The sequence below is a fragment of the Echeneis naucrates genome, chromosome 17 (assembly GCF_900963305.1).
Source record: "Echeneis naucrates chromosome 17, fEcheNa1.1, whole genome shotgun sequence".
Taxonomy (NCBI): domain Eukaryota; kingdom Metazoa; phylum Chordata; class Actinopteri; order Carangiformes; family Echeneidae; genus Echeneis; species Echeneis naucrates.
Window position 1 is genome coordinate 8,242,752 of NC_042527.1, and position 26,708 is coordinate 8,269,459.

A 26,708-nucleotide genomic window follows, 5' to 3' on the forward strand; every position below is an offset into this window, starting at 1 on the left:
TTGTGAGATTCAAGTACAGTAATCCAGAATATGAATATGCACTCATGTAGAGATACTGCCTCTGCAAGGCTGATGACAGAACAGCAAAGCCACTTTCACTTTTCTCATATTGTCAAGTTAGCCAGAGAGTTGTATGCAACAGGAAGTTAGGTTTTTTGTGTGTGTGTTCAGAAATTGTGACAAAATGCATCTGCATTTAGAGTGCTTCATCAGCGAATACACATTACACTTACATTATCCATACTGATTGGCCATATGATTAGGACTATTGGTGAAAAGAGCAGCTTTGATTATCTTCTTAGAATGGCGCCTGTTGCTGGATGGGATAGAAAGGCAGCAAGTGTAAGGATTGGAGTGATTTTTCAAATAACTATGATGTTTAGATGACCAAGCCATATTACCTCCAAAACTGTACCTCTGTATGTCTCTGGTCTGCAGTGGTCATGACCAACCAAAAGTGATTTAAGGAAAGAAAACTTGTGAAACAGTGACAGGGTCATTTCTGCATGTGGACAGTGAAGGCCGGTCTGTGAGGCCTGATCCAACAGAAGAGCTGCTGTAGATCACATTGCTCAAAAGTTTATGGTGGTTCTGATAGAAAGCTGCCGTGAAAGGCGTGGAAAGGCATTCCCTAAAACCAGTGGCTTCTTGCAGCAGGATAATGCTCCCAGCCCTGTGACAATTGTTCCAAGAATGGCTTGAGGAACAACAACAACCAGTTCAAGACGTTGACATGGCTTCAAAATGCCAAGAAAGATCAGACATGCCATCTATGGCATCTTTTATTCAACCATTTTCCCAGATAGTTTCTATCTCGTTTTCACATTTCAAAATTAGCAAAAATTGTTTTCTCATGCTGTAGTACAGCACAAAGCATCTGTGAACAGGTAATATGGACCCAGAAGCACGGTTAATCGTCCAGAAATTTTCTATTTATAGTTACTTCCAACCGCAAGATAATTGATAGTGATTAGCTAAATAAGCCAAAATACAATTTCACGGTAAGCCAGTGAGAGCCAGAGGTGGGCGGGTTTTCAGAGAGATTGTCCCACAGCGACATTAAAATACTGTAAAATGCTTTATGTCAATAATTTAGTGTTTTTATTGACCATTTCCTTAATTTGAAAATACACAATATTCAGTTTTTTACTCCAAATAATTTAATCAACAGTTGAATTTAAAGTTCCATGAAAATGAATTGAAATCAAAATTTTACATTTTACTTAATATTCAGAGATGTTGTAATCTTTTACTGAGTCACTTAGTCATACATTTTTCCAAATTTTTGGTTCTAATCACCAGAAATGCTGTAGTATCTTCTGTTATGACTTTTACATTGTGGGATATTTAGTAATTAACCTAAACTTCCTCTCATTGTACTGAACCTCCACATGACAAATTAGGACTTTTTAGGGGTTGTGTATGAGCCTTTTATTTTTTAATATACTGACATGTCAATATTATGCCAATAATTTAGTGTTTTTATTGACCATTTCATTAATTTGAAAATACACAATAGTCAGTTTTTTACTCCAAATAATTAAATAAACAGTTGAAGTTCCATGAAAATGAAATCAAAATGTTAAAAACATTTGTACGTTAAAACACTATAACGCAATAGTTACTTTCCCTTTGTAACTAGTTACTTTTTGAGAGAGGTAACAAATCACTCTAAGTATTTTTTTTTTTAAGTAAGGTGGCCAACACTGCGTGAAATCAGCCAGTTTGATTTTAGTTGACCTTTTTACTTTTAGACACTCAATCTGAGAGTAGCGGTCATCCATTGACCTGGTGTTTTATTGTGAAGCGTTCCGGAAGTAGCGCAGTGGGCTGCGTCGGCTTACCGCCGGAGAACATCCGCCTCACCGGGACTTCGTCGGTCCGCCTCACCCCTCCGGAGAGACCTCGGCTCTTCTCGCCTCTAAGCGTCTAAGTGGAGGAGGGAGAGGAAAGGAGAGGAGGAGAGTGTCCGTGCAGCGGAGGAAGGAAAAAAGAAAACCGCAGTTCAATATTGACACCGACCGTCGGCGGAAAGTGGAGGCGGCGGCAGACGGAAGCTGGTTGTCGAGAGTGTGCTGTAAACAGTGTGGTGTGGCGGTGACATTGCGCCGTAAACGGCAGAGCAGAGGGAAAGGTCTCCTCCCAGTCTGTTGACGGCTTCAGTGAGAGGAGAGGCGGCTGACCTGAGTGTGCTTAACCCGGCCAGGTAAGACCGCCGAGCGGCGACACCCGTCTCACTCACAGCCGCCATAAGGCGCCTCCACCTGAGGCAACGCTCGGTGTCACTGCTCCGGAGAAGAGTTCATGTAAGAGCCGCTTTCGCAGCCTTCATCCGTTTATGCAACACTTGTGTGGCACCACAGCTGATTTAGACACAGCAGCGTTTCGTTTTTCAGAGCTGTGGCTCCGGTGAGCACACACTGGCACCACGACCGGGCTCGCTTCATGAATCCGGGACTCAACAGGTGATTGATCGGGCTGAAGGTTTACTCACAGTGTGCTGTGCTCCTGCCCTGGTTATTCCCCACAGGCCCCGCCTATTGTCTTTAAAACATAATGACTTATTTTGGAAAACGTTTAGATTTATTCCAGAGTGGAATAGCTATTTTATAAATATGTAAATAAGCCAGTCCTTCGCATTAGTCGATTATGCAATAGAGAGTCACTTGCATCATTGCCAGCTTGGTCCAATTTGAACCAATTAGATTATGAACCCAGTGTGATGGTTGGAGTGGAGGCCTCACACAGGGAATGGCTGAAATGTTTACATGGAGGATCAACAGCTCTGTTGATGTCCCCTTGGCCATTAGGGAGGACAGAATACAGACCAGCCATTGATAAGGCCAACTCATTAGTACTCCATTCACCGCCATCAAAGCCTTCTCTCAACGCCCATCAACATGAGTGGGTTGCACCGTGCGCAGCAGAAGCCGAGGATCTCACACTTCCTGCCTTCACACTGCTGACAGGGGTTTGAGTTGGTCTGATATGCAATAATATTTGTGAAGATGAAAAGAGGACATCCAGGAGGAAGTGCCCCAGAATTCAGAGATGAGGTGACAAACCAAGACAGGAAAACGTGTGTCAAAATCTGTGTCAGTGTCTTGTTATGTAAGCACCTGTATGTGCCTTGTGTGCTGCTGTCAGGCCCTTGAAACAAACACTGCACCCCCCCCCTCCCCCTGCATAAGGAAAATCTGTACATTGACAAGAACATTTTTCTTTCTTTCCCACATTTAAATGGATCGATTGCAGTTGCTCAGATTATTCTTATTGAGATGTGACTTTGATGTTATCTTGTAAATATCAGACCTTTGTCATTTTTTTGATTTATTTATTTATTTATTTTTTGTTCCTCACCATTAATGGTGTGGCCTGCATTTGGCACTCTGTGAGTTGGTTAGCCTGGATTGCTGGGAGGACTTAACCTGAGATGTGATGCATATAAATTGATTAGTAACATGAGGAGGGGTTTTGGTGGTCAAGATGGGACCAATGTTTTGGTCCCATCCTGACCAATGCAAGGATCAGAGGAAAAGGATAGGTTTAGGGGAGTCCCTGTACTGCTTCTGATTGAGGGGAGGGTTGATTTTAATCTCCCCGCTCTGTCGCTTGCATACGAGTTTAAGTTATGCAACAATAGATGAACTTTTGCGATCATGTGCAAAAGTTGCACACACAGCTTTAACCAATGATCCTTCGTACCTAATCAGCTAACAGGCTGCTCTGGAAGTGGTGTCCATCTCTTCAAACACAGAATGTTGGCCAACTAGATCAGCAGCTCTGTCTGCAAATTTCTGACAAACAACCATTATGGTTCAGGATGGAGACACGACAATCACCACTGTCTGAGCCTCACATTGGCCAGGATCTGTTTCCTCATAGTGCTATCTGTGTATTCCCTGCAGGTCTTTCAATGCAAATAGTTTATGGCAGTACGAGTTGGTGTGTGTACGTGCCTGTGCGTGCTTGCCACAGTGCCTTTTGAGTGATCTTACTACTTCCTTACTGGGTTGAGTGATTCACATATTTTCTCACCATGTTACACACAGACACACAAAACTTAAGTATATGTTTCTAAAAGTACTTTGCTCAAAAGTATATGTTTCCAGCTCTTCATAGAGAACACTCTCTCTTTCTTTTTTCTATCATTGTATCTTTTTGATTCTTATAATAATTCTCTTGCTCTTGCTCTCTTCAAAACACTGGCTATTTTTCTGACCTAGTTAAGACTGATGATTAGCTGCATGGTAAGTTGTTCAGTGAAAAAAACAAACAAACAATAAATTCACTAGCTTAATTAATTTGTTGTAGTTATTTTTCAACATTAAGGAGCATCTAAGCGTTTTTACTATTCCCTAATTTATAGGAAAATAGATCCATTTAGAAAAGAAATAAAGGTGCAATAGCGCTATAATTTTTTTTTGTGGGGATATCAACAGCCTTATTTTATATCCCAGAAAACAGATTACCCTGAACTTCAGACTCACCATGGATTCTGCAAAACAGTGATAGAATTTTTTTGTTATTTGGGACATATAAAAAACAGTTATTAGTCTACAGGACATAATCAATCAATCAAATAATCAGTTGCAGCCCAAAACGTGCTGCATTGTTGTGTTTTACTGCAGTGAACATATTTGTATACTGGAAATAGGTCAACTCTTGTTTCAGTGTGGAACTAAAGAATCAAACTAAACAAGGTTACGTTTGTTTTTGGTCCATTAAATTATGAAACTACTGAAAGATGAGTATGAGTTTGCCATAACTGGTTTTTGCTTTCTTTTTTAAATTGTCTGGTAGTATTAGACTTTGGCAGACAATCCATGATCAAGAGTTTTTTAGTTCCATGAGGTTTTTTTTTTATATGTCTTTAAATCAAAAAGATAAGGTAGGTTCAGAGGTATTTCATTAAATCAGCCAAAGACAGACAGACCTGACTGGTTATTTGCCCTCTAAACATTTTTACAATTGTAATAATCTTCTTTTGAATTTTGCCCACAGTGGTAGGACAGTAATCTTTCAGTTTAAAAAAATGGTCACTTATGAGCTGTAGTCCTATTGTATAGCTTCTATAATCCACTTTTAAACCGACACATGCACTGACAAGAACTCCACAACTTTCTGTTTTCCTTCTTCTCCAAAAGGAAGTTCTCATTTTTGATGTCTGACTTCAGAGGTATGCAAAGACATACTGTAATCCACAGGGGTTGCTGCAGTTGAGTTTTCTGTTTGTTTGTTTGTTTGTTTGTTTGTGTGTGTGTGTGTGTGTGTGTGTGTGTGTGTGTGTGTGTGTGTGTGTGTGTGTGTGTGTGTGTGTGTGTGTGTGTGTGTGTGTGTGTGTGTGTGTGTGTGTGTGTGTGTGTGTGTGTGTGTGTGTGTGTGTGTGTGTGTGTGTGTGTGTGTGAGTGTGTGTGTGTTATGCACTGCCTGTCTTAGTAGTCACAGTGGTTGGGTTGCTTGAATTCCATCCAACCCAGCAGCAGATGTATTAAGAGGAGTGGTGGTGACATTGTGGATACTTAGTCACACCCATCTCTTGGTTTGGCAGTCAAATTACTTGCTTTTATGAAATACCAAGCATTGCTGGATACATTTTCATTGGTTCAAAATAGACCAGCTCAGTAGTGTATTTACTGTGAAGCAGACACATTTCCCAGGAACATATTTTATTTTTTGTCTGCTTTAATGTCATAGCACAAGAATATGATAAACATTGATTGCAGGTCTTTCATTGCTGGTGTCAGGAAGTGAGGCATTGCTAATACTGACATACTAATCAGGTTGACATCAATCTCTGCTATACACACTTGTTAAACCAAACAGGAAGTGTTGTCATGGCAGCCATCTGAGATTGGTTACAAAGGTGGTGCAACACATGAATTTTATTCCCTTAAATGTGTCAAGGTTTTTTGATTGTTAATCATTATCAGAGTCCATCCACCTTTCATTTCTAGGACATACAGGCGGCCCAGACATGACAAAATCTGTATTCAGTGTGCAGAGCTTTTATAGTTGTGTTTGCCATACTGAATGGAAGGATACGCTGACAGACATAAAGGTATGGTGTCCCCACCCAAACAAGGAGCACACAGAATCCACAAGAGAGGAGAAACCAGTAAATGTTTACTGACCAAAACTTCCTTATTGCACCCACACAGCTAAACTTAAAAGTTTAGTATCATAATTTTCACTCTCAAATCAGTCTATCTGCTTTGTAAGTACATGTGGTTTGATAACAGTTTCATGAAACGATTGAAGCTCACTCCATCACAAGAAAACAACTAGTACTTCAGCCAACAGTTATTCTCATTTGTTTGTCTTTAATTTGCCCAAACTGACATTTTTCACATTTTTTTGTTGTCTAACCATCAGCTCAGTTGACCTAAATGGTGTTGTCAAGTTATTTATTTGACGTAAATAGAAGAATGGCCTATTTTCAGTTCTTCGGCAATTAAAATCTCTTATAAATATACACCCCAGGCTTTTTTTCCTGGTGAAAGCCAGTTTTCAGTGAACTTTCTTTTTTTTTTTTTTTTTGAAAACAAATGTGAGCATTTTTGCTGTATCCTGCATTGCTAAACAAGGAGAGAGTTAACAGCATAACTCAACAACGCCATCTTGAGTCAATTTTCTTCTCCCTTGGTCTGGTTTTAGTAGGATGATTTCTCTCTTTCTTTCCTTCTTTGAAGTTCTTTACTCAGCTCTGGAGCCATGAAAGAATTGAAAAGCCTGTATTTTTTTGTGTGTGTGTTTATTCTACTGTACTGATTTAAGTGGCCCTTTTTGTAATGCTGCAGAACAAAGTTCTAAAATTATCAAATGAAATCTTTGTCATTTTGTTTACGTCAGCGTAAAATGAAATAAGGAGAGTGTTTCCTGGAAATCTTCTGAGGAAAGCTATAAAAGTTCCTTTAAAAGCACATCGAACATTTGCCCTTCATACCCCCTCTGGAAGTGATAGTTATAGTCAGTCAGTGTAGCTGTTTCTTCAATGCAAAATATGGTTGACTGATTAGGTTATGCACATTAAGAGAACAAATCACAGATTGCTCATGCTGCAGTCAATTCTTGAAACGTAAGCCTAATGGCTGAAGCTCATGTTGATATTTCATACCTGAAACAGTTTTTTTCTGAACAGGTTGTTCCGGAGGCCTCAGGTTGCTATTACTACATAGCTGCTCATCTTCAACTCTCATTGGACAGAGCGAACGAGGCAGATAAGATAGTTGTGTTTAGAGTGTAAACTGTGTCCAAGGTTGAAGTTCCTCATGGACGCTAATCTGAGGTTAGATTTGCCACTCTCCCTCACATTGTCAAGGTTAGTTAATGAGCTGAGAAGTTGACTGCCTGTTAGGATCCAAATGAGAACCGCATCGTGTGAAGCCACCAGGTGGGAGCAGTGAATTAAACCAACAGTTACTATGAAATGTCATTTTCTTTTCTCTGGGATTTTCTGAGCATTTATAGGCAAAACCCGACACATAAAAGAGGCAACAAGAAGGAATGAATACTTGATCAGCATCATTTTTAATGTATGGAAATATAGTTAGCTATATTATTTATTAAAAATATTTACCCATTATTTTTGAGCAATTTCATGTTTACACAGAAAAAAACAGTGAGCCCCATAAGAAAATTGAATACAGTTGAAAGGTGGTAACTCACATAACACAAACAAAACAAATTTTCTCTACCAACATAATTCCAACGATAAGACTGAATTTTTCAATTCTGAATAGCAAATGTAAGCAAATTTAAATTCAAAAATAAATATTTCCCTACTCATATTTCCTCTACTACTAGTTGGGATGAACAGCTGATTGATTTGTTCTTTCATAGAGAATGCATCTTCTCACAAACAGTTTTATTATTTGTTTGTCAGAGAGAAATACAAATCTTAATCCACCTTCTCAAATATCAATGCTACCTGTTTTTTTTTTTAAATAGGCTGTTTAACAGTGTCATACCATTGTGATAGAAAGATTGAACTTGAAAAAAATAATTGGTTTAGTTGCATTTCCAACTCTGCCACAAACCCTCTAATCATGTACACAAATATACTTCAAAGCTATATTCCCAAGGTATAACTGATTATTTAACTGGAAATTAACTTTGTGTCAGTGGTTCATATCAGCTTCACAAACTTCTCTGCATAAAAGCAGTGGACATGAAGGTGATGAGGGACAGGGAAGAAAGGTTATTTGTGGATCTGCAGTTATGTATATTTTAAGATCCATTGTAAACTTCAAACTGTGAACACCTCTTTGCTATCCATTGTCATCCGACTGCTGTTCAACCTGACTGTGATAGGAGGGTGTACCTACTGAAACCAGGGTTCAAAGGGCAGATCTCACTCTACCAAAATCATAACAGGGTATTGCTGCTTCTCAAAAAACAAAAACACTAGTATAAGAAATGTCCTCAGCGTGATCAATCAGAGGATACATCTCTTGCTTTGTTGTCTGATGCTGGGCTTCCTCCTCCGTTGCAATGTCACAGCAGTTGTTGATGCTGGCTGGTGTTGCAGCAGCTATCTGCTAGAACAGCTAAACAGTGTGTCTTTCATAGGAGGCCATCCCTTGAAGCACATTTTGTGGTTTCTGTTTGGACAGCTGGATGTGTGTCCACTGTCCACTTTTATGTAATTGAGGAGTTTTTATTTACATATCTTTACAATAACAATGTGCTGAGGAGGACAATGCACGTTTAACAGATTTAAGTTGAGCACCACTTTGCCTGAGATAGAAATGAACTCTTAAAAGTATTTTGGGTTCAGGCCAGTTTGGGGGTGGTCAAATCGACGTGGTAATTCTCGTCTGCAGATCTACAGTTCCTTGTTTCTGCCACTTGATGGGGCACTCCCACTGCTGTCTACCCCCCTCTTTTGCTTCCTGGTGGATAAGTGTTGAGTGGTGCTGCTGTAAAAGAGACAAAAATATGGCAAGGTGCTCCAGTGTGCTGTGAGGAAGCACTTTAACACCAGCTAAGGTTGTATATTTAAGTGAAAGTGTTGACATTAGTTCCACATGATGCCAACCTTTGAAAGTCAACTATCCTGGGCTGCCTATTTGCCCTCATAATGACAATGACAACCCTTTATCTTGCTTCCTGTCTCTCTCACCCTCACACACACTCTCTCACACACACCATCTGTCGCTCTGACACTGCCAGGTGGTCCAAACACCCTTTTGGCTGTTGTTCCACTTGCCCAATACACTTAGTCATGTATGTTTATTCTCATGAGAGAGACCAACCAGTGTGTGTGAAAATGGCCTTTTTCTCAGTGTATTGAAGACAGCATGTTGCCCCTGTCACGTGAGTCAGTTTTCAGTTATTTGTCCTGTGTATATTGTGTGCACCCCTGTAGCTCATATTACTTTCTGGATAATATACTGGAAGGATTCTATAGTAACCACCACAAACGGTGTCTGTTGGTAAACTACCAGCAGCTACAATACCTTAATAGATGCTAATAACAGTAATACCCTTCCTTTTTATTTTTAAATGCTTTACAGACAATATAGATATTATTGATATTATAATGCAATACCTCAGTACAGACATAAAGACAAGAACATGTCTGAATGTAATCCAGATCAACAGTATTGCAAATTAGTATTGATTGGCATTAAATTTACTGTAGACAGCTAAAAATGAGCCTGTAAAATAATATGTCCAACTTTGTTTGCTAATATAATGCTCTGTTTTCTAAGTCAATTATTATTATTCAAATAGCAGTAATATCATGATAATTTTGTCACAGATTGCATCTTGTTGATTTTTCGTTATCAATCAATGACTTTCACAGACTCATTCATTGCACGATATATGCATCACATATGTATATCATATAAGTTTTTCATGTATGTGTTTCAGAATGGATGAAACAGCAGCCATGAAATGTTACTCTTTATTTAGGGTGCCGCATACCAAAGTGTTTGCTCAAGTAATTGTTTTGTTTGTCAAGGTTTGTCCCAGTTTGTCCCCTGTTGGGTGAAGATGTTATGCACAGCCAATCCTCCTTTGTGGATGGACTGGCTCAAGTAGGTTGATGTGCTCCCACTCACAGGAAGGCACACCTTCTGGAAGCCAACCATCCTCACTTATACTATGTCATTTCCTCTGACTTACATAGCATTTCATAAGATGGTTGCCCAAATATGGGCATATCCTCTTAGAAGAGGAGTCCAGCCAACATAAAACAACTTCCTGTCAGACAGGTAAGAAAGAACGGGAATGGATTTTACTTTCTTAAAGATGTTTTGTATTTAGTCCTGAACATGTTGACAATTTGTGGTGCTGTTAAACTAACTAGAAGAAAGTTTGAGATGCAGAAAAAACATGCATTTCACCTTAAAAGCTGCAAAGGTGAGTGAATTATTCACAACTTGCATACGAATGCAGCTTGTATGCGTGCGTTTGTTTCTGAGTCATTGGCTGGGTGTTGGGATGATGGATTCTTGTTTTTTTTTTTTTTTTCCCCCCCTCCAGATTCTTTAGTGAACCTTGCCGGCATCTCTAAAAAAGGCTGGTGTGTGCATCCTCACTGAGGCCCAGTTGTGACTTGACACCTGTATTGTCAAACAAAACACAGACACATGCTGATGTGTAGCCTAAGAATAGAAACTGTTCCCTTTTTGTTGCCCTTGAAGTCCTGGGGCCTCAAAGTTGTAGTCCGTCTCATGACGTTTTTAAAAACAGGTGTCCAAGAGATGCACAAACACTTTTTGTATTCTCTCTCTCTCTTAATATGCTAAAATCAGGTGCCTCATTCACACTATTGAATTCTTCCGAAGCCCTCCAAGGCCATTGGACAATACCGCCTCCTCTCTGGTGCATGGTGGAACAAGGACTCACTTTTGTTCAGGAATGGTAGGCTACTTGTACAGTGGCTCCTTGTGCGATTACCTCTCTGAACTGTGACGGGCCTTGTCCACAGGCTTCTTATTGGAAAACTAGACAGTTATCTCATTATGTGAAATATCTTTTTTTTTCTAACAAGGTGCAATCAGTTGCAGAATCTGCAATTCAGGCATTTCTTAGTCCTCATGGCTCTAAGTGGGGAAAAAAGATTACATCTCCATGTACCCAATTTCATATATGTAGAAGCCCTCCTTTCAGCAGTAATGTCTCTACTGTCTGCCTGTCGGTGTGTCCTTGTGGCACAGCTCGGCGAAACAAACTTCTACCATGTTGCTTTTTGTTTATTGTCTGGGAACGGTTTTGTGCAGACAGGCTGCCGGATTTGAACTTCAATGCAGTTTTTTTAAGTGTCAGCTGTCCCTTTTTAAAATACACAAAACTGCATGCAGTAATGAGAGAGGTGGACCTTGTGACCTGGAAATCGATATAGCATGAAGAGAGGGGAAGTAAAGGGAGACGGAGGGAGGATGAGGAGGAGGCAAACACCATTTTTGAAGGGTTTCATGGTGGGCTGCTGAGGAAGTGGCCTCAGTGTGACCCACAGTGTGAGCCTCTTCCTCCTGCCAACATGTCTTTGAAACTGTTAGATGAACGGAGTTGCACTGATTGGAGGGAGGAGCAGCCATTCATGTGGCTTCTGATTAATTGTAACTCTGACCCCTTTGTGTATGTGTGTGTGTGTGTGTGTGTCTCTATGTGTTGGGGGGACGGCTGGCTGGCTGTGTGCAAGTCAGTGTGCTTGTCAGACAAAACTTAAACTCTGATGTCTTGGTGTTTTAAATGTTCCCTAATTAGAGTGTATCTGCTGAAATGTTACACGTTCTTTGATATGACAAATTTTTTTATTTGTCATCTCTCAATAACATCTCCTTAACAACACTGTAAAGGAAATGGGGAATTCACTCTTTCCTTCTGTTCTCTGCCCCTCATCTCTGTCTGGAAAGTTAAAGAAACAAAACAAAGTACTCTTAATTGGTACTTGTTATCCAATCTGTGTCATTTGCCTTTTAGCTGTGGTTTGTTAAACACCACAGCATCTGATAAGCCTAACACAAAGCTTAATGCTTTTAGCCTTGTTTTAAATTTCATTCTTTCTCGTCTTGGTCTGTTGTCCTGACCTAGTCCCTTTCAGCTCTGACTAAGACTTTCAACCCAGTCATAAAGCAACCATAAAATCATTCACCTGGCTTTTGAAGCAGTGATACCATAAATACCTGCAGAGTTTATGGCGAGAATGGCACAATTTGACAGTGTTGGTCATTTCAGGATTGGCAATCTATTGACATATGTTTACTCTTGAGACCTTGCTCTGCATCAGTTTCAGTGGGCTATCACATGAAAGTGCAGTCGTCAGAGTGACTGTTGCATTTTTAATATAATTCAAGGGAATCAGCACTATTTGTGTGCTTTTAAAGGCACTGACTTGTTCCTGTTTCATGTGTGTGTGCATGCGCAGGCGTGCGTGTGCATATTAGTTTTCATGCAACTTGCATCTTGTGTAGTCACATGCAGCAATCACTCCACTATCCACATGCCTGTCATTCTCTTCCTTATTTGTTCAGAAGTGTCCCTTCCTACGAGCAGATAATGTGGATCTTCGGGTCCTGAACCACACGCAGTCAGTGCTATAGATAAAAATCCCATCACACCACGTCTTCTCGTTCAACACACCTAAAGATATCCCGTGCTTCCTGTACCCAGACAGAAGGCTCAGGTGTTACTTCTTTTTCATTGTGTGACTTGTTCAAGACATGACCTCACATCTGAGAGGCTGTACAGTGATACCCACCACTTACAGACTCGAGTGTCCTGTTATTCTCAGTAGAACAATACAGTGTCTTAGGTGTAGTTAAGGCTCTCAAAATATTTTTACAAGCCCCGATATCTTTGTATATATGGTGTTTAGGATTTCACATGACTTCTGCACTGTGATTCATGCATTATTTGTAGTCTTCTCATATTCACCCCAGACTGCATGTTGAGCTCCAACCAGCAAGGTCAAATGTCAGCAGTTTACAAAGAAATAAATTTCATCTTGAGAGTGACACACTAGACTAAGCACAACTTCTCAGATATCCACAGATTTAATGAGGCGATGGCAAAATACTGACTTACGTCTTGTGCAACAGGAGATGCAATGCTCTCTCTTCCAAATCCATTTATCAACATTTGTTATAGCCATTGATATTAAACTAAATAGAACAGATAAACTAATAAAAAATAACCAAACAAAAAGATAAAGTGAGTATGGTTAAGCTTACTTATAAACACATATTTTACATATATTGTTTTACAAGTAGTATAGTCTAAGTAAGAATGTAGTGTCCTTCCATTGTCATTGTCCAGCAGTATGCTGGCAAATGAGTTAAAAAGCTGGAACCATGAAACATTATTTCAATGTTACTGATTGGTTTATTTGAGTATGCAACACACAAGTAACACATAACTGTGCTAAAGTTTGCTCTCAGATGGACAGATCTCAATATTCTGACACAATGAGTCAAGGCCCTCTACAGCTTTGTGTCTTTTACTCTTCCAGCAGATGGGAGATTTTCTTTATTCACCTTTGCATGCTCTTTTGGGGACATTCCTCTTTTTTTCTCTCTTTCTCTCTCTTTGAAATCATACAGACCACATTTTGCAGCACTAATCTGCTTTCCCAGTTTCAGACATGACATGATATTTATTTATTTATTTATTTATTTATTTATTTCTATTTTTTCCTAATAGGGGATCTTTGATTGCTGTAATATCTAATATATCTATTTCATTGAATAGCATTTAAAATATTGAGTGTATCAAATAAACAAATTACTTGCAGTGTTGACTTTAAACAACATTACACAGACTTTAATAACATAAAAACTACAAGGAAATAATCTCTAAAAATAGACTTCTACTGCCCTTTCTCTCACATACACAAACACAATCATAGACACGCATACACGCATACACACTCGCATGTGCACATGCATTCGTTGCCTCACACTGACACACACACCCCCATCCTAGTTTATGTTACCCTCTGACTAATCCCATTTCCTCTTCACTTGAAAAACAAATCTTTATGACCACCGTGTTGCTTTCTAATAAGCTGTGTGACGTCTAAGCCATTATCAATTATTCCATCCATGCACACTGATGTTTAACCCTCCCTATTTCAGCTCCAGGAGGGAGTAGGGGGCTGTCTGATGGCCCAACTTTATAGGCCTTTGTCCCTCTCTCTCCTCAACCTTGCAGCAGTGGTAATGTACATGGAGCCAGGCAAATTCAGGGGCGGAGGTTGGAAAGACTGAATTCGTTTGTTTATTGTTCCATATAGGCAGGGCAGTGTTGGTTCAGAGATGGAGATCCATTGTGTAGTGTCTCCCTGCCTTCGTCATGAATAGTAGCTTTCAGAGGCAAGAGAGACTGAGGCCAAAGGCAGAGCGCTCACAATAGCTTTAAGTTTTATTGCGTTCCTTTCGTCGGCAGCAGATTTTTGGCAAGTAACCAAATGCAACATACACACAGCTGCACAGATTGTTTTCTCCAGCTGAACTCTCTCTCACTCACACACCAAACTATAATCTCCCCCCGTCTCAGTCGTAGGCACAAGTCTTTCTCCACAGCCCTCTGCCCCACCATTCACTCCTTCTCTGCATCCATTTCCAGCAAACTCCACTCGGCTCGCACTAAGCTTTCTTTTGTGCAATTTGAGGACAACAATGCTGTTTGTTTTTCGAGGGCAGAGCAGAGAGACGCTGCCTGGCAGCCTCTCTTCCTAGGTTGCCTATGTCTCGCGCATGTCACCTTCTGTGCGTCTGCAGTGACGTCTGAAGGGCATTATCTGCCATAGGCTTCTGTTTGTTTTGGGCTGCTCTGGGCTTGATAATGGCCCATTACTGGGGAACCAGAGGCTTGTAGGCACCTCAGTGGAAACTGCAGGGACCTTGCTGATCTGGATTCTACCCAGCTGGCATTCAGTTTGGTAATACTAGCTATTTTTGGAAGTAGTTTTTAGCTGAAAACACTGTAGCCAGCAGCAACAGAGGCATGTATTTTTAGTGCATACTCTAGCTGCTAATGATATTACTTAGGCGTTAGCTGCTCTGTGCGTCTGTTTATGTTTGTTGGAGATGTTTGACACCCTGTGTGTCGAGCCAGGAAAGCCAGTTCTGACTTAGGAAAACTTGTTGAGCATCAACATAACACAATGATCTGATCATACACTGCCTCTCCTGTGCAAGGAATGCGAGGAGTTTCATTGACAGTTGCATAAAGGAAAGAAGAATATCCTCCCGTCATTGTTTTCAGTTTTGCTCTGACTTTCATTCCTTCTTTGTGTAAAACTGCATTTCCCTTGGTCCTCACTCTTTTGATGTGCTGTGCATGTCAGAGTATATTTATAATTTCTGATGTTGGTATTTTCCTGAACTAATACCACAGCCAAGTCTCTCCTGAGATAGCTAATGCTTTACTGCTGTTCAAATGGCAACAATAGCTTTTTGATTATTTAACAAAAATGTTGAAGAAGAGGAGTTGTTGACTGGTGGCCTACCAACTGTTCATACTGCTAATGGTGCCCCCCGCCCCTCCACACCTACTGCAGGTGTCCATTAGACCTTCACTTCCCAACGCTACACTTATATTAACATTACAGTCCCCCTAACATTTAACCATCCTGCACCCACATTTAGGATTACACAACTGATAATTTGAAATCTCTAAAATAAGCTCACAGCTTGGCTGACCTTGTTTGCATGAAAAGGCTTACTCAGCAGTTCAGATGCCATTTTTTACGACCTGACTAGTCTGTAAGAGAGGTGCAGTTAGACAAGAACAAAATCGTGTGAAAAGTCCCACAATTTATCTACAAATACAAGTGACCATCCATTTGTGTTCAACCATAAATTAAACTTATTAGTTTAGAAAATGCAAAAGGATAATGCTTTTTTTTGTGTGTTTTAATGATTTAGTAATACATATCTGCTGCACCATTAGTCTGCAAATCTACATTAGCCAGAGCAGGTAAGTAGTGTGTATTGTGCTGTGTGGACTGAAGCCTGATTAGAGGTTTTCTGGGTTCAGATTGTCCTAATTTACCTCATGAGTTCTTGTCACCACCAAATCCTTGTGTAAAATGTCCCCTGTGTTATCACAGTTATCTGTCATTATTTCAGTCAGTCAGAGTCCCTGACACACATGCTGCACTCCCTTGGACTTGTACGAGCCTCTGAATGTGCAGTCATGGTTCAACATTCCTGTCCTAAGTATCATCATGTTTAAGGACACTGATTAGCTCCCAGTGCTTGCTATCACATGGATGTCTCACCTTATCTAACTTGACATGCAGCTTTCTCTCTATGGGGCGAAACACTTTTTCTAATTGTTTTCATAATCAAAACTGGGTTGGCTTGTAATTCCTGCAGCAGAACTTGTCAGCCATCTAGTCTGAGCATGAAACAAGGAATCATTCATAGTTCATTTGGACAGGAATGTGCCTCAAGTAATTGCACATGAATTTAGGATTTAGAAATCCTGCAGAAATGAGTCCTGTCTGGTCCTCTGTCTAGACACTGTGCAACTGTTACAGTATACTGGATTGTTTTTGTATCCAGACAAGCCGCAGAACTTCAGGATTGTGCAGTTTCCCAGATTCAGAGAACTCACTGTTCAGTGATTTAAGTTGAACTTGGACTTCTTCATGGTGCTATAGGAATCGTGCTGTTATTTCTAGTGCCACATGTTTGTTCTGAGCAAATTTCCATTCACCTTTGTACAGTCCTTTCATTTTTCCTGGAAACATCTGCTTACACAGGGGGAAAAAAAATGGATAGCCCTCAGCCAATCACGATCAAACAGTTTTGCAGACCAGCATAAAAAGTACTGAGTTTCCCAGTATTTCCTCAAACCAGACTGAGCGTGCAGCCAATGGGCCTGGGTGGGGTGCTGTCACCATGACTTATCTCAGTGGCCATACCTATGAGTTCTGGGGTGGTGCTGCAGTCTGTGTCTCGTCACCCTCCCACCTAAAGCACACACTGTCTAGTTTTCCGCCTCTCTCAGCTCTATGCTCATCGTTCCATGCAACTGATGAACATGATGTTGTTGTATACATTGCCTTTACCAGTCTTACTGTAAACAACAGGTGCAGCTAACATTTGACTTCACACCATATGGATCATCAGGGTTATTCTGAATGTTAAAAGAAATTTGAAGGTCGGGACTAGCAAGTTAATTATTCCCTTTTTTTCCTACTTCTTTCCTTCTTTTTAGTTTGAAGAATCAGCAAAATGTCCCAGAATGACTTGAGAGACTGCTGTTCGGCTCCAGCAGTCTCTATTGTTTCTGTTTATCATGGTAAACAAAATTATTCACAGTATCGTCTGTATGAGAGGAGCTTCCAACTAAAACCGTGGGCTGACGGCAACTCCTTTCCTTTTTGGTGGGAACGTAGCGATGTTAGTCTGGTGGTTCCCACAGCAGGACCGAGTGCGTGCCCAAACCATCCCCTCCTTGCCCCACCCTTTCTCTTTCACAAATGTAGAAACTTTACACTGAGTTTCTCCCTCTGGCTCATAAACACCATCCCACTCTAATCAGCAGCAATACTGATGACTGATGAGGGTTTTTGAGTGTGATAAGAACAAGAACCAAGTGGGTGTTAAAAAGAAACTCTAATCTGATCTGAGGAGCCACACACTGTAGTATGCAGTTTGTGCGAGGTGTAGCAGGAGACAGTTCTTTCACCCTGAAACTGCTGACTGGCAGCAGAGTACAAGACGGCTACTTTTAGCTTTGCCTGCAGACTGGGAAACTTGCTTGCAGAGAGTATGTGCAGGGGGGGAGGGGTATACATAGGAGAGATGACAGTGGTGTGTTTGTGTGTGTGGGTGTGGGTGAGGGTGTGGATGTGGGTGGGTGGGTACACAAGAGAGAACAACTAATATACTGGTTTGTGGCTGGGGCCCAGGTCTTTGAACTCTCTTTTGTTCAAAGCAACAGACATCTGTCTAGACACCAAATATCGTCTTTCCACAATCTACTGTGCTGCATTTGTCAGCTGGTCAGACAGACGCCAGGCAGTAGATATTTCTGGGCCTTTTTAACATGATCACCAGAAGTGCTGCAGCCATTAAAATGTCAGCTTGCGTTTGGATTTTAGCTGATGGTAAAGTTGTTTTGCATGCATTGCTTATATCTGCAGGATGTGCATAGTAACTAGAATTAAATCTGAGATTTTTTTTTTTTTTTTTTGCGTTAGTGAAAATAATAGATGCAACTGCCTATTCTATTTACACTTCGACCACACCAAAAAGCTTGTGCGCATTTTAATAAAGAAGCTAACAAATATGGATTGTGACCACAATGTAAATTCATGGCGCACAGGCTGCAGGTAGTTTTTCATACAAGCTACAGAGTAGTTGGAAATATGCGTTCCGTTCTTTGTTGCTCTGCAGTTTCTCCCTCTCACTTGTGACACATATCCATCCATCCGACCATCCATTCACCCATCCAACCACCCACCCATCCAACCATCCATTCACCCATCCAACCACCCACCCATCCAACCATCCATTCACCCATCCAACCGCCCATCCATCCATCCATCCATTTTCATGAGCCTTTTCTTTCTTGTATCAATCCTGGATGTTCGGTCTGCATAACTTTAACTTAAAAATTGATTAGACTAGTTGTTAGAGTTACAAAATTGATCTTAATGTCTATTATAATTTTCTCCCTATTTGTTCAGCAAAGACTTGGATAAAATGACTCAGGATAAAATGATTTCAGTGTGCGGCTTGAATGTGGTAAATGCAGTCCTTGCCTCCCTTTCACCACCTCATGTCAGTCAAAGCAAAAGTGCAGCCAGCAATGTTTAAGCCCTAAAGCAGTTTATTTCCAGCTAGGCTACTTTATTACAAAAATTGCTGCAGTCTGAAAAGCTAGATACTCGGTGAAGGGACCACATGCACGAACATGCACGAACACACACACACACACACACACGCACACACACTGTTAATGTGTCTGTGGAGTTGACAGGACTCACTTGTCTTTTAGCCTTTAATGGATGCTGTTTGTATTCATCAGCAGCAAATTTAAGAGTTTGGGGTTTTTTTTGGGGTGGGGGGGGTCCAAGTGGTAGTGTAGAAGTAAAAGCACCACACACGCACTTTTTCATCTCTGACTGTTGGTGTTAATAGCACTGACTCATAAAGGTTCCCTGTTCTTGGCACTTTGAACACTGCTAATGAATCACATGTGTGTGTGAGTGTGTGTGTGTCAGGTACAGCAGAGCGGTGGGGCCTCACTGCTCAGTGCAGTAGGTGGTCCTGGCTGCTGTATGTGTGTGTTTTGATAGGGTATGCTGTAAAAGGGGTGGTCTTTTTTTTTTCCTTGGATCCTTGGAGGTAACTTTTTTTTTTTTTTGCGACGTTCCTACATGTACACGGTGTTAAATGCCATACACTCATGAACACACACCCATACTGGTGCCCTCCCATTGAGTTTCAGTCAGCCCAGCAGTTCTGATAGTAGCTGGCATCACATCACAGAGGTTGCACAGTTTGACTGAAGTAACTCAGTTTAGGTGGTTTGCCTGCAAAAATCACTTCTGGATGCCAGTGGGATTTAAGAGCTGCCTCTTAATCCCATTTCACATAACAGCTGAACTGATGTTTTGGCGCCACAGAGTAGTAAACTATAAATATGGTCGTTTCTTCTTAAATTACAACAGTGGCGGTGTCTTTTTGCCCAAACCAGGTCATGCTCAATCATACGTCAGATAGCAGGCTGCTCTTTAGTAAATAGTAGCACCACTGTCAAGGATTCAAGGAGGTTTTAGTGTCATTCCAGTCGCATTTACATGAGATGGGAATGAAATGTGTGCCTCAGGACCTGGTATTGCCACAAGAACATAACATATTGCACAATTTGTCCTTTTCAGCACAATTCAAACTCTCTACAGAACAAAGAAGACATGATAAAAGAATTTGTTGCTCAACCCTCCTCAATTCAGTTTCAACAAAGTAGCACATTATCACATTGATTTCAACGTTATAAATAAAAAAACATTAAAAAAAAAGAGTATGAGGAAAAAACTAATCCAACCCTCCTCCAAAATATGATGATTAATATTTCATGTATTTTTGTGTAAAAATAGTCATTTTCGATGTCCAACATAACGGATCCCCTCAAAACAAGTTCCTTTTAAATATATTAGTGTGTTAATGTGCCACTCTGTAAACCCCTTTCCTGCTTTCCTTGTGGTTTGTAATGGAGCTGCACAGTTCATTGAAATATACAGTAACTAGAATTGCAGTGTGTTGTATCCAAATCAAAAAGGCGCAAAAATGATCATTTCTACTGACATTGCGATCATGTCTACATTTTCTACCTTTTTTTTTTTCTTATTCACAATTAGGTAACTTCTAATTGTTTAGCTAAGTAAAAATAACCACAGGGTCCAATCAACCAACACTGTTAGATGACAGAAGCCTGCTTATAGAAACAGCATCCTCCAACCAAAATCTGCAGTCCCTCTGCAGTCCCTCCATTGACCACCATAGACTCAGGTTAAAACACAAGCACAAACAAATATTTTGAGATCTGCAGCTAATTATCTCCTTTGTGACAGCCGTATCAAGGTTACATTGTTATGACTCACTCTCAGTAAGGCTTCAATTTCTACAGAGTTGAGTTCAAACTACTAGGAGTGGGTGTATGCTTGTCACAAATTGGTATTCACTAACGTAGAGTCAGGCATTGCCAAGTTGATGTTGGCAGACCGGCCCACTTGGCTCTTCGAAATCTGCATGTGACGGCACGGAGGCTACGTCCATCCATTCATCCATTATTTACAGTCCATATTTGGAACAGCTCCCTCTTGGACACAGGACATCTAATGTATTCAGTCTCATCTCTTCTGCCACTCCAGTCATTGTGTATGAAGCATATTTTGCATTTCTCATGTTGTCTCATAAGTCACGGTTATACTCGATCGGCAGCTCCTGTACTGTGTTTGCATATTGCACAATTTATAAACTATGTTAACTGGTTGCTTGGTAGTGCCAGGGGGCCTGTGTTTTTACCTGGCAGCAGAAAATAACTCAGAAAAGACTCTGAGGCAGATGGAGAACAAAGAAATAGATCACTAACCTGTGCTTTAGTTGAAGAATATTTTTTATGCTGGTCAGCCATAGCACTACTGCTGTACATGTAACTTTATAAGTGAAATGATACCTCAAAGTAAAATCACCAGAAACGGAATCTGATACAATCTGATCCTGATATTTACTCCCAGAATGGTTCATTTGTTTTAATGGTTGTAAAAAGAAAAAGACCTAAAGAGACATCCTAAAATACTCATGCCAGATAATGAAAAATTTTAACTTCATAAACCTCACTGAAGAATACACTAACCCTGCATAAGTCCATCTAAAGACCTCCTCAGACTATATGAAGAAACACAGTCACTCATCATATATAGATAAAAGGGTTTACTTTTCTACATCTGTGGTGCCTCACCTTGATGACTAAGATTGGAACGTTTCCCAAGGATGACTGTTAACTTTACATTGGAAAGCATTACCCTTTTATTTGCCATTGAAGTTAGCAATCAAATTTTGGCTCTTTGAGTCATCTCTGGCTGAGTTTCCTTTGGAGTGATTGCTTATCTTCAGATGGAAATACAACTCTCTAATCAGACACTCCCAAGCACAGGTCCAAAAATGGAGATTTTCTGATGATATCCTGTTTCCCTTTCTCTGTCTTTTTTCCTCCCATGCCCATGCTTTGTTCATGAAACAAATGAAGAGCGGCATGATCCAGCTGCAGCATCAGAGGCTGTTTTGGGGGAATACATCCTGCAGGGTGAACGGGGTGCAGACAGGCTGAAACAAAATAAACACACCGGCTGACATTAACAAAAAAAAAGAAAAAGAAAAAGGGAGGCCTCTGGCAGGTTATGTCTGTTCTAAGTTCATAAATGTTATCCTCACCTGTCACATTTACTGCACCTTCCTGTGACTGGAACCTGATTACACAATATTGTGCAATTACAGTCTGAAAGGAGCATTTGGTGCATTGATGAAGTAAAATGTAAAGTTAGGCAAAAAACTGACTTCAGGAAAACAATTACAACAAGCTGTTGGAAGAATTTCCATAAAGAACACAACATGTCATAGAAAACTTTTTCTTTTTCATTGTGAATTTCACAATAAATTTCTGAGAAATTGTAGTCTGAACTTCCTCTTCCTTGCTGAGAAAACATTTGGTGAAAGTGAGGTGTGACACAACCATTCAAATGTGTGTGCGTATATTGCAAAAATGTTACAGGAAATATGTGTTCATATGAGAAACAGAAAAATGGCAAACAAAAAGGAAGCCAGAGAGCAGCAGAGAGACACTGGGGCCAGTGCGCCCACATGACCTGTGTCAGGGCTTGTTCCCATCCAGTCTGTAAATTATTAGCAGGAAGTGGATTTGGAGTTCCAGCAGGCAACACATTGCATTGTTAGGTCATTGACTTCACCCTCGGTCACAAACATGTTTCCGCTCTGAAACCTTTACATTGCAATAGTCTTTTGTTTAAGTATAAATATCTTGCTTTGGCAGATTTTTTTTTTTTTTTTTTTTGGTACACCTATCAGATCGTGTGGACACACAGTATAAGCAATGAGGTATTATATTGTTGGGTCTCACAGCAGGGATCGCTGCACTGCTAAAGGGCTTACTTACTCTTACTTTTTGCATATGTACAGATAAGCCTCAGTTTGGAGCGGCGCTGCTCATTTCTATCACTTCTCTGTCAGAATCAGGGGCTGTTGGAGCCAATCCCAGCCAACGTTCCAAGGGCGGGGTGCACCCTGGACATCACAGGGCCAACACACAAAGACAGACCGAGACCAACAACCACTCACACTCACACTCAGACCTACGGACAATTTAGAGTCACCAATTAACCCAAACATGATGACTTTGGACGGTGGGAAGAAACTGGAGGAAACCCATGCAGGCAGGGAAAGAACATGGAGCACAGCCAAAAAAAACAAAACAAACAAAAAAAAAAAAACACCAAACGTGTGCCCATGATGTTACTTTTGGTAACAACCCTGCAGAATAAGAGGAAGTTGTAAACGCACACTAAAGTAACTGTATGAATTACAGCACATTAACGTCAAACACCTGTAATAAAATCATATACTGGTTTTATGTTGATGAACACCCTTCCCTGCACAGTGTCTTATTTGGTCTGATTTGATCTGAGACTGCAGATGATTTTTATATCTAGCTGCTCTGTGATTCACTGCCATCCTCACAACCTGTAATCCTGAACAAAAGTGGACTTTGCCCTCTTTGAGACAGCATTCATGTGCGTGCCCTGTTTGACATTCCCGTGTTGTCTGTCTTTGACCTGACCTGATAACCATCTTTGCTGAAGTCACAGAACCCATACTGTACCAATCCTTAATCATCATCAGTGTCATTCATGCTACCTGCTTTTCTTCATTTCAGTGTTACATAGCCCAGGATGTCTTCAAAGGCTCACAGCTCCAATAACATTGGCCACGCCCAGCGGACGGTGCAGCAGCTCAGAATAGAGGCCAGCATTGAGAGGATAAAGGTACAGTACAACAAGAAATCTCACATCCACTGAGATTAATTCATCGCAAAACAATACTCCTCTGAACTCCAGAATTGCCTACGAATAATCACATTTTTATGTTTTCTTTACTGTTGCGCTGTGAAAACTGCTGCTTTTTAGCATGTCATTCTTAAAGGCAACATAAAGGCAGGTACTGTTTAGGACTGGATTAATTGGAGTTTGTAGTCTTTTTGAGTAATTTCTTTTCTCTTCATTGTTTCTGCAGGTATCCAAGGCCTCTGCAGATCTTATGAACTACTGCAGTGAACATGCCAGAAACGATCCTCTGCTAATGGGCATCCCTGCTTCAGACAATCCCTTCAAGGACAAAAAACCCTGCACTATATTGTAGTTGATGCCACTTAGCTTTTTAGCGTTTTGTTTTGGTTTGGTTTGTTTTTTTTTTTTTTTTTTTTTTTTTTTTTTTTGGCTTATTGATGTTGCTGTATTCTCTTTTGTTGGGAGGAGTAAGGGGAGGACTGTGATCATATCATTCCCACCTTTTTTTTTTTTTTTTAGCAATTCTGCCATTATTTTTTCAAAAACAGCAGTTTCTGATGACGTGTTCTGTGGCTGCCCCACTAGCCTGTTTTATTCGTCGACACTATTGGCCTTGGCAATTCCTCTGTTGAGTTTGAGCTTTGACCACTAACAAGACTTTGGCTCTGTTACTTGTGATGGCATCAGGCACATTATCATCTACAGCAGATATCTCTGACACTCGTCAGTGATGGATTCAGTCCAATTTTGCCTCCATTTGGCAGTCGGTGTTACTGCCTCTCTGTTTTGCCTTAAGTGGATACATGCCACCAAAGTTTCCCTCCTGTCTTTTAAAAGTATATCTCTTTTAAGATGGGCTGCTATTTTGCAGCTTTTGTCCTGTTAAGATCACTGAATTCAGGGATTCGATGCTACCATGATGTATCTTTGATTTGGTCAGTAACATTAGATGCTAAATTAAAATAAAGTCAACAAACAAACAAACCAATAAAAACCTCAAAGTATTCTGTAACCCATTACAGCCACATGAACCCTGACTGATCCATGACAATCTCCATTGTATTTAACCCACCATTCTCCTGTGTGGTATTTGTAGAATGATTACCACGATACAGCATCATGCTGGAATAAATTTTATACAAGCATCGATTAACCCAAGATGCTGCTCAGATTCAAGTGAGCTCAGTGCTGTGATGCTTTTGGTACTTCACATTAATTTAGTGCATAAATTGACTTATTTTTTACTTAGTTGATAATGTGTAATGAAGACCACGGGACCAAGCCAAACTTAGGATGCAGCATTTAAAGGATATAAATATGTGTCTTGAATATTTGAAGCCATTTCTTCTGATAATTGTCTGTGGTACAACATTTTTAGGACGCTGACGTAGCAAGTGTTACGCAACACTATGAGCCATGCCTACCTGCTCATCACAACAAGTGTCTTAGTCCAATGAATGTGCACGCCGTTGTCTTCAAGTGTTTGCTGCAAGTGTTATAGACGTAGCTTTAAATGGTAGTGTGCATTGATGATAAAACTCTCCTGGCACCGCTCTCAAATTTTTTCCCGTTTTTCATTTTGAGTTTTAACATTTGTGTTGGTGGGTGTTTTCAGTCTTCAGTCTAACATGTCCTGCATGTTGTGAACCTTTGAGGGGGGGGCAAATTCTGCTGTGTTAAATTTAACAAAAGACAATAGTACAAATTTAAGTTTCCATACGCTTACCCATGTTTGCCTTGTATTGAGAAGAGCACTCTTCGTGAGAGTACTCCCTTTTTTTTTTTTTTTTTAAGGGAAAAAAAGATGTTTCTATAAATTGTTTTTATGTATGGGATGAAAGTGATTTTAAATAATATTGTGCCATCTGTTTGTGTCAAAATGTCACTAGCAAAACATGTGAAATGGTGTTTCACTGACCTGGTGCTCTGCTTTTCAGCAGTTTTCCTGTTGCCTTTCCTAAAGGGTACGTTCAGGTCTTCAAATCAACAAGACTAAGTGTTATTATCCAAATCTGTTTTTTATGATTGTCTCTAACATTCAAATCTTGCAATAAATCATTCCTGTATGCCTCTAAAAATCCAAATAACAACTGACATGTTGTAATTTCTGTTCGTTCAGCAGTTCGTTTAATGGCCTTAGGGTACTATTAATTCAACTGTCAAAATTTGCATTTTGATACATTTCTTTATTAATACACCAACCGTTGTATGAAGACTTATCTCAGATTAATTAAGTGAAGCATTCCTACAGCACAATACTGTACTAATATATCAATAAAGATGTGTTGTGCTGCACACTCAGAAGATATAAACTTGTGAAGACCCCTGACTTGATACCACCCGAGAATGTGTACAATATAGAAATGTGATTGTCCCGCTGGAGCCAGGCCAGAGTAACGTACCCACAATGTGTCTGGGGCCGTTTCCTCTCACTGGTTTATTTATACTTCACTCGGGAGAGGAGAGATCTCAGGCCTCTCACTGTGGCTGTCATCAGAGAATGCAAGAAAGCTAAATATAGAAAGCCCCAACCCCTGATTTCCGCTCTTGGAGAGTGGACGGACTATTTTGGGAAAACGTCTGCTTAGCCTGAAAGTCTGTTTTCGTTCTCTGTTGGTGGCCACTTGGGTCTTTCTGACCTTGTTTCTAACCAGCTGGCGCTGAGCACAATGGGAAGATCATGCAGGAATAACTCTTATTAACGTGTACCAACAGCCCAAATATTCAATTGCATGTGATAGTTCTGATTCTCAAAAAAGACTTCATGGAATAACATTGTCACCTATTATTCACTGCTATGAATTGACAAAAATACAATAGAGGCTTCTCATGGCCGTAGCTGCAGGAAAAAACAAGTGCATCAGGATAAAGAACACCTTCATTGAATGCAGTCAAAGTGAATCAAATCAGCGTGCCCGCTTAGCTATGTGGTGGTATCCTCGTCAAGTGAATGAATGTTGCTGAAGGCCACCAGGGCGCCGCCTCTGCTCTAATCCCAGTTTGTCATTGTGCAGCAATGTGAGAATCACAGGGGGGGCACATGGCCGACGGCTGGCAGGCAGGCTGGCTCACTGACCCTGCGCCTCACCGTGAAAATCTGTCCTGGCAGTTACAGTGTCAGTGTGTAGGAATGTGCTGATGAGGGGGGGTG

At 40.5% G+C, this 26,708-nt stretch overlaps 1 protein-coding gene across 1 annotated transcript; it reads left to right on the forward strand.

The window, feature by feature from the left end:
* Positions 1-1,850: 1,850 nt before the first annotated feature.
* Positions 1,851-25,353, forward strand: gng12a (guanine nucleotide binding protein (G protein), gamma 12a). The gene is made up of 3 exons (XM_029525353.1): positions 1,851-2,206; positions 23,428-23,536; positions 23,784-25,353. The coding sequence occupies exons 2-3, from the start codon at positions 23,444-23,446 to the stop codon at positions 23,907-23,909; spliced, it is 219 nt and encodes a 72-aa protein (XP_029381213.1). The 5' UTR covers positions 1,851-2,206; positions 23,428-23,443; the 3' UTR covers positions 23,910-25,353.
* The last annotated feature ends 1,355 nt before the right edge of the window (positions 25,354-26,708 follow it).

Bases quoted from the DNA above. Each gene is read 5' to 3' on its own strand.
- gng12a (XM_029525353.1), top strand. From the start codon at position 23,444: ATGTCTTCAAAGGCTCACAGCTCCAATAACATTGGCCACGCCCAGCGG. The intron at 23,537-23,783 runs GTACAGTACAAC...TTGTTTCTGCAG, and splicing joins CCAGCATTGAGAGGATAAAG to GTATCCAAGGCCTCTGCAGA.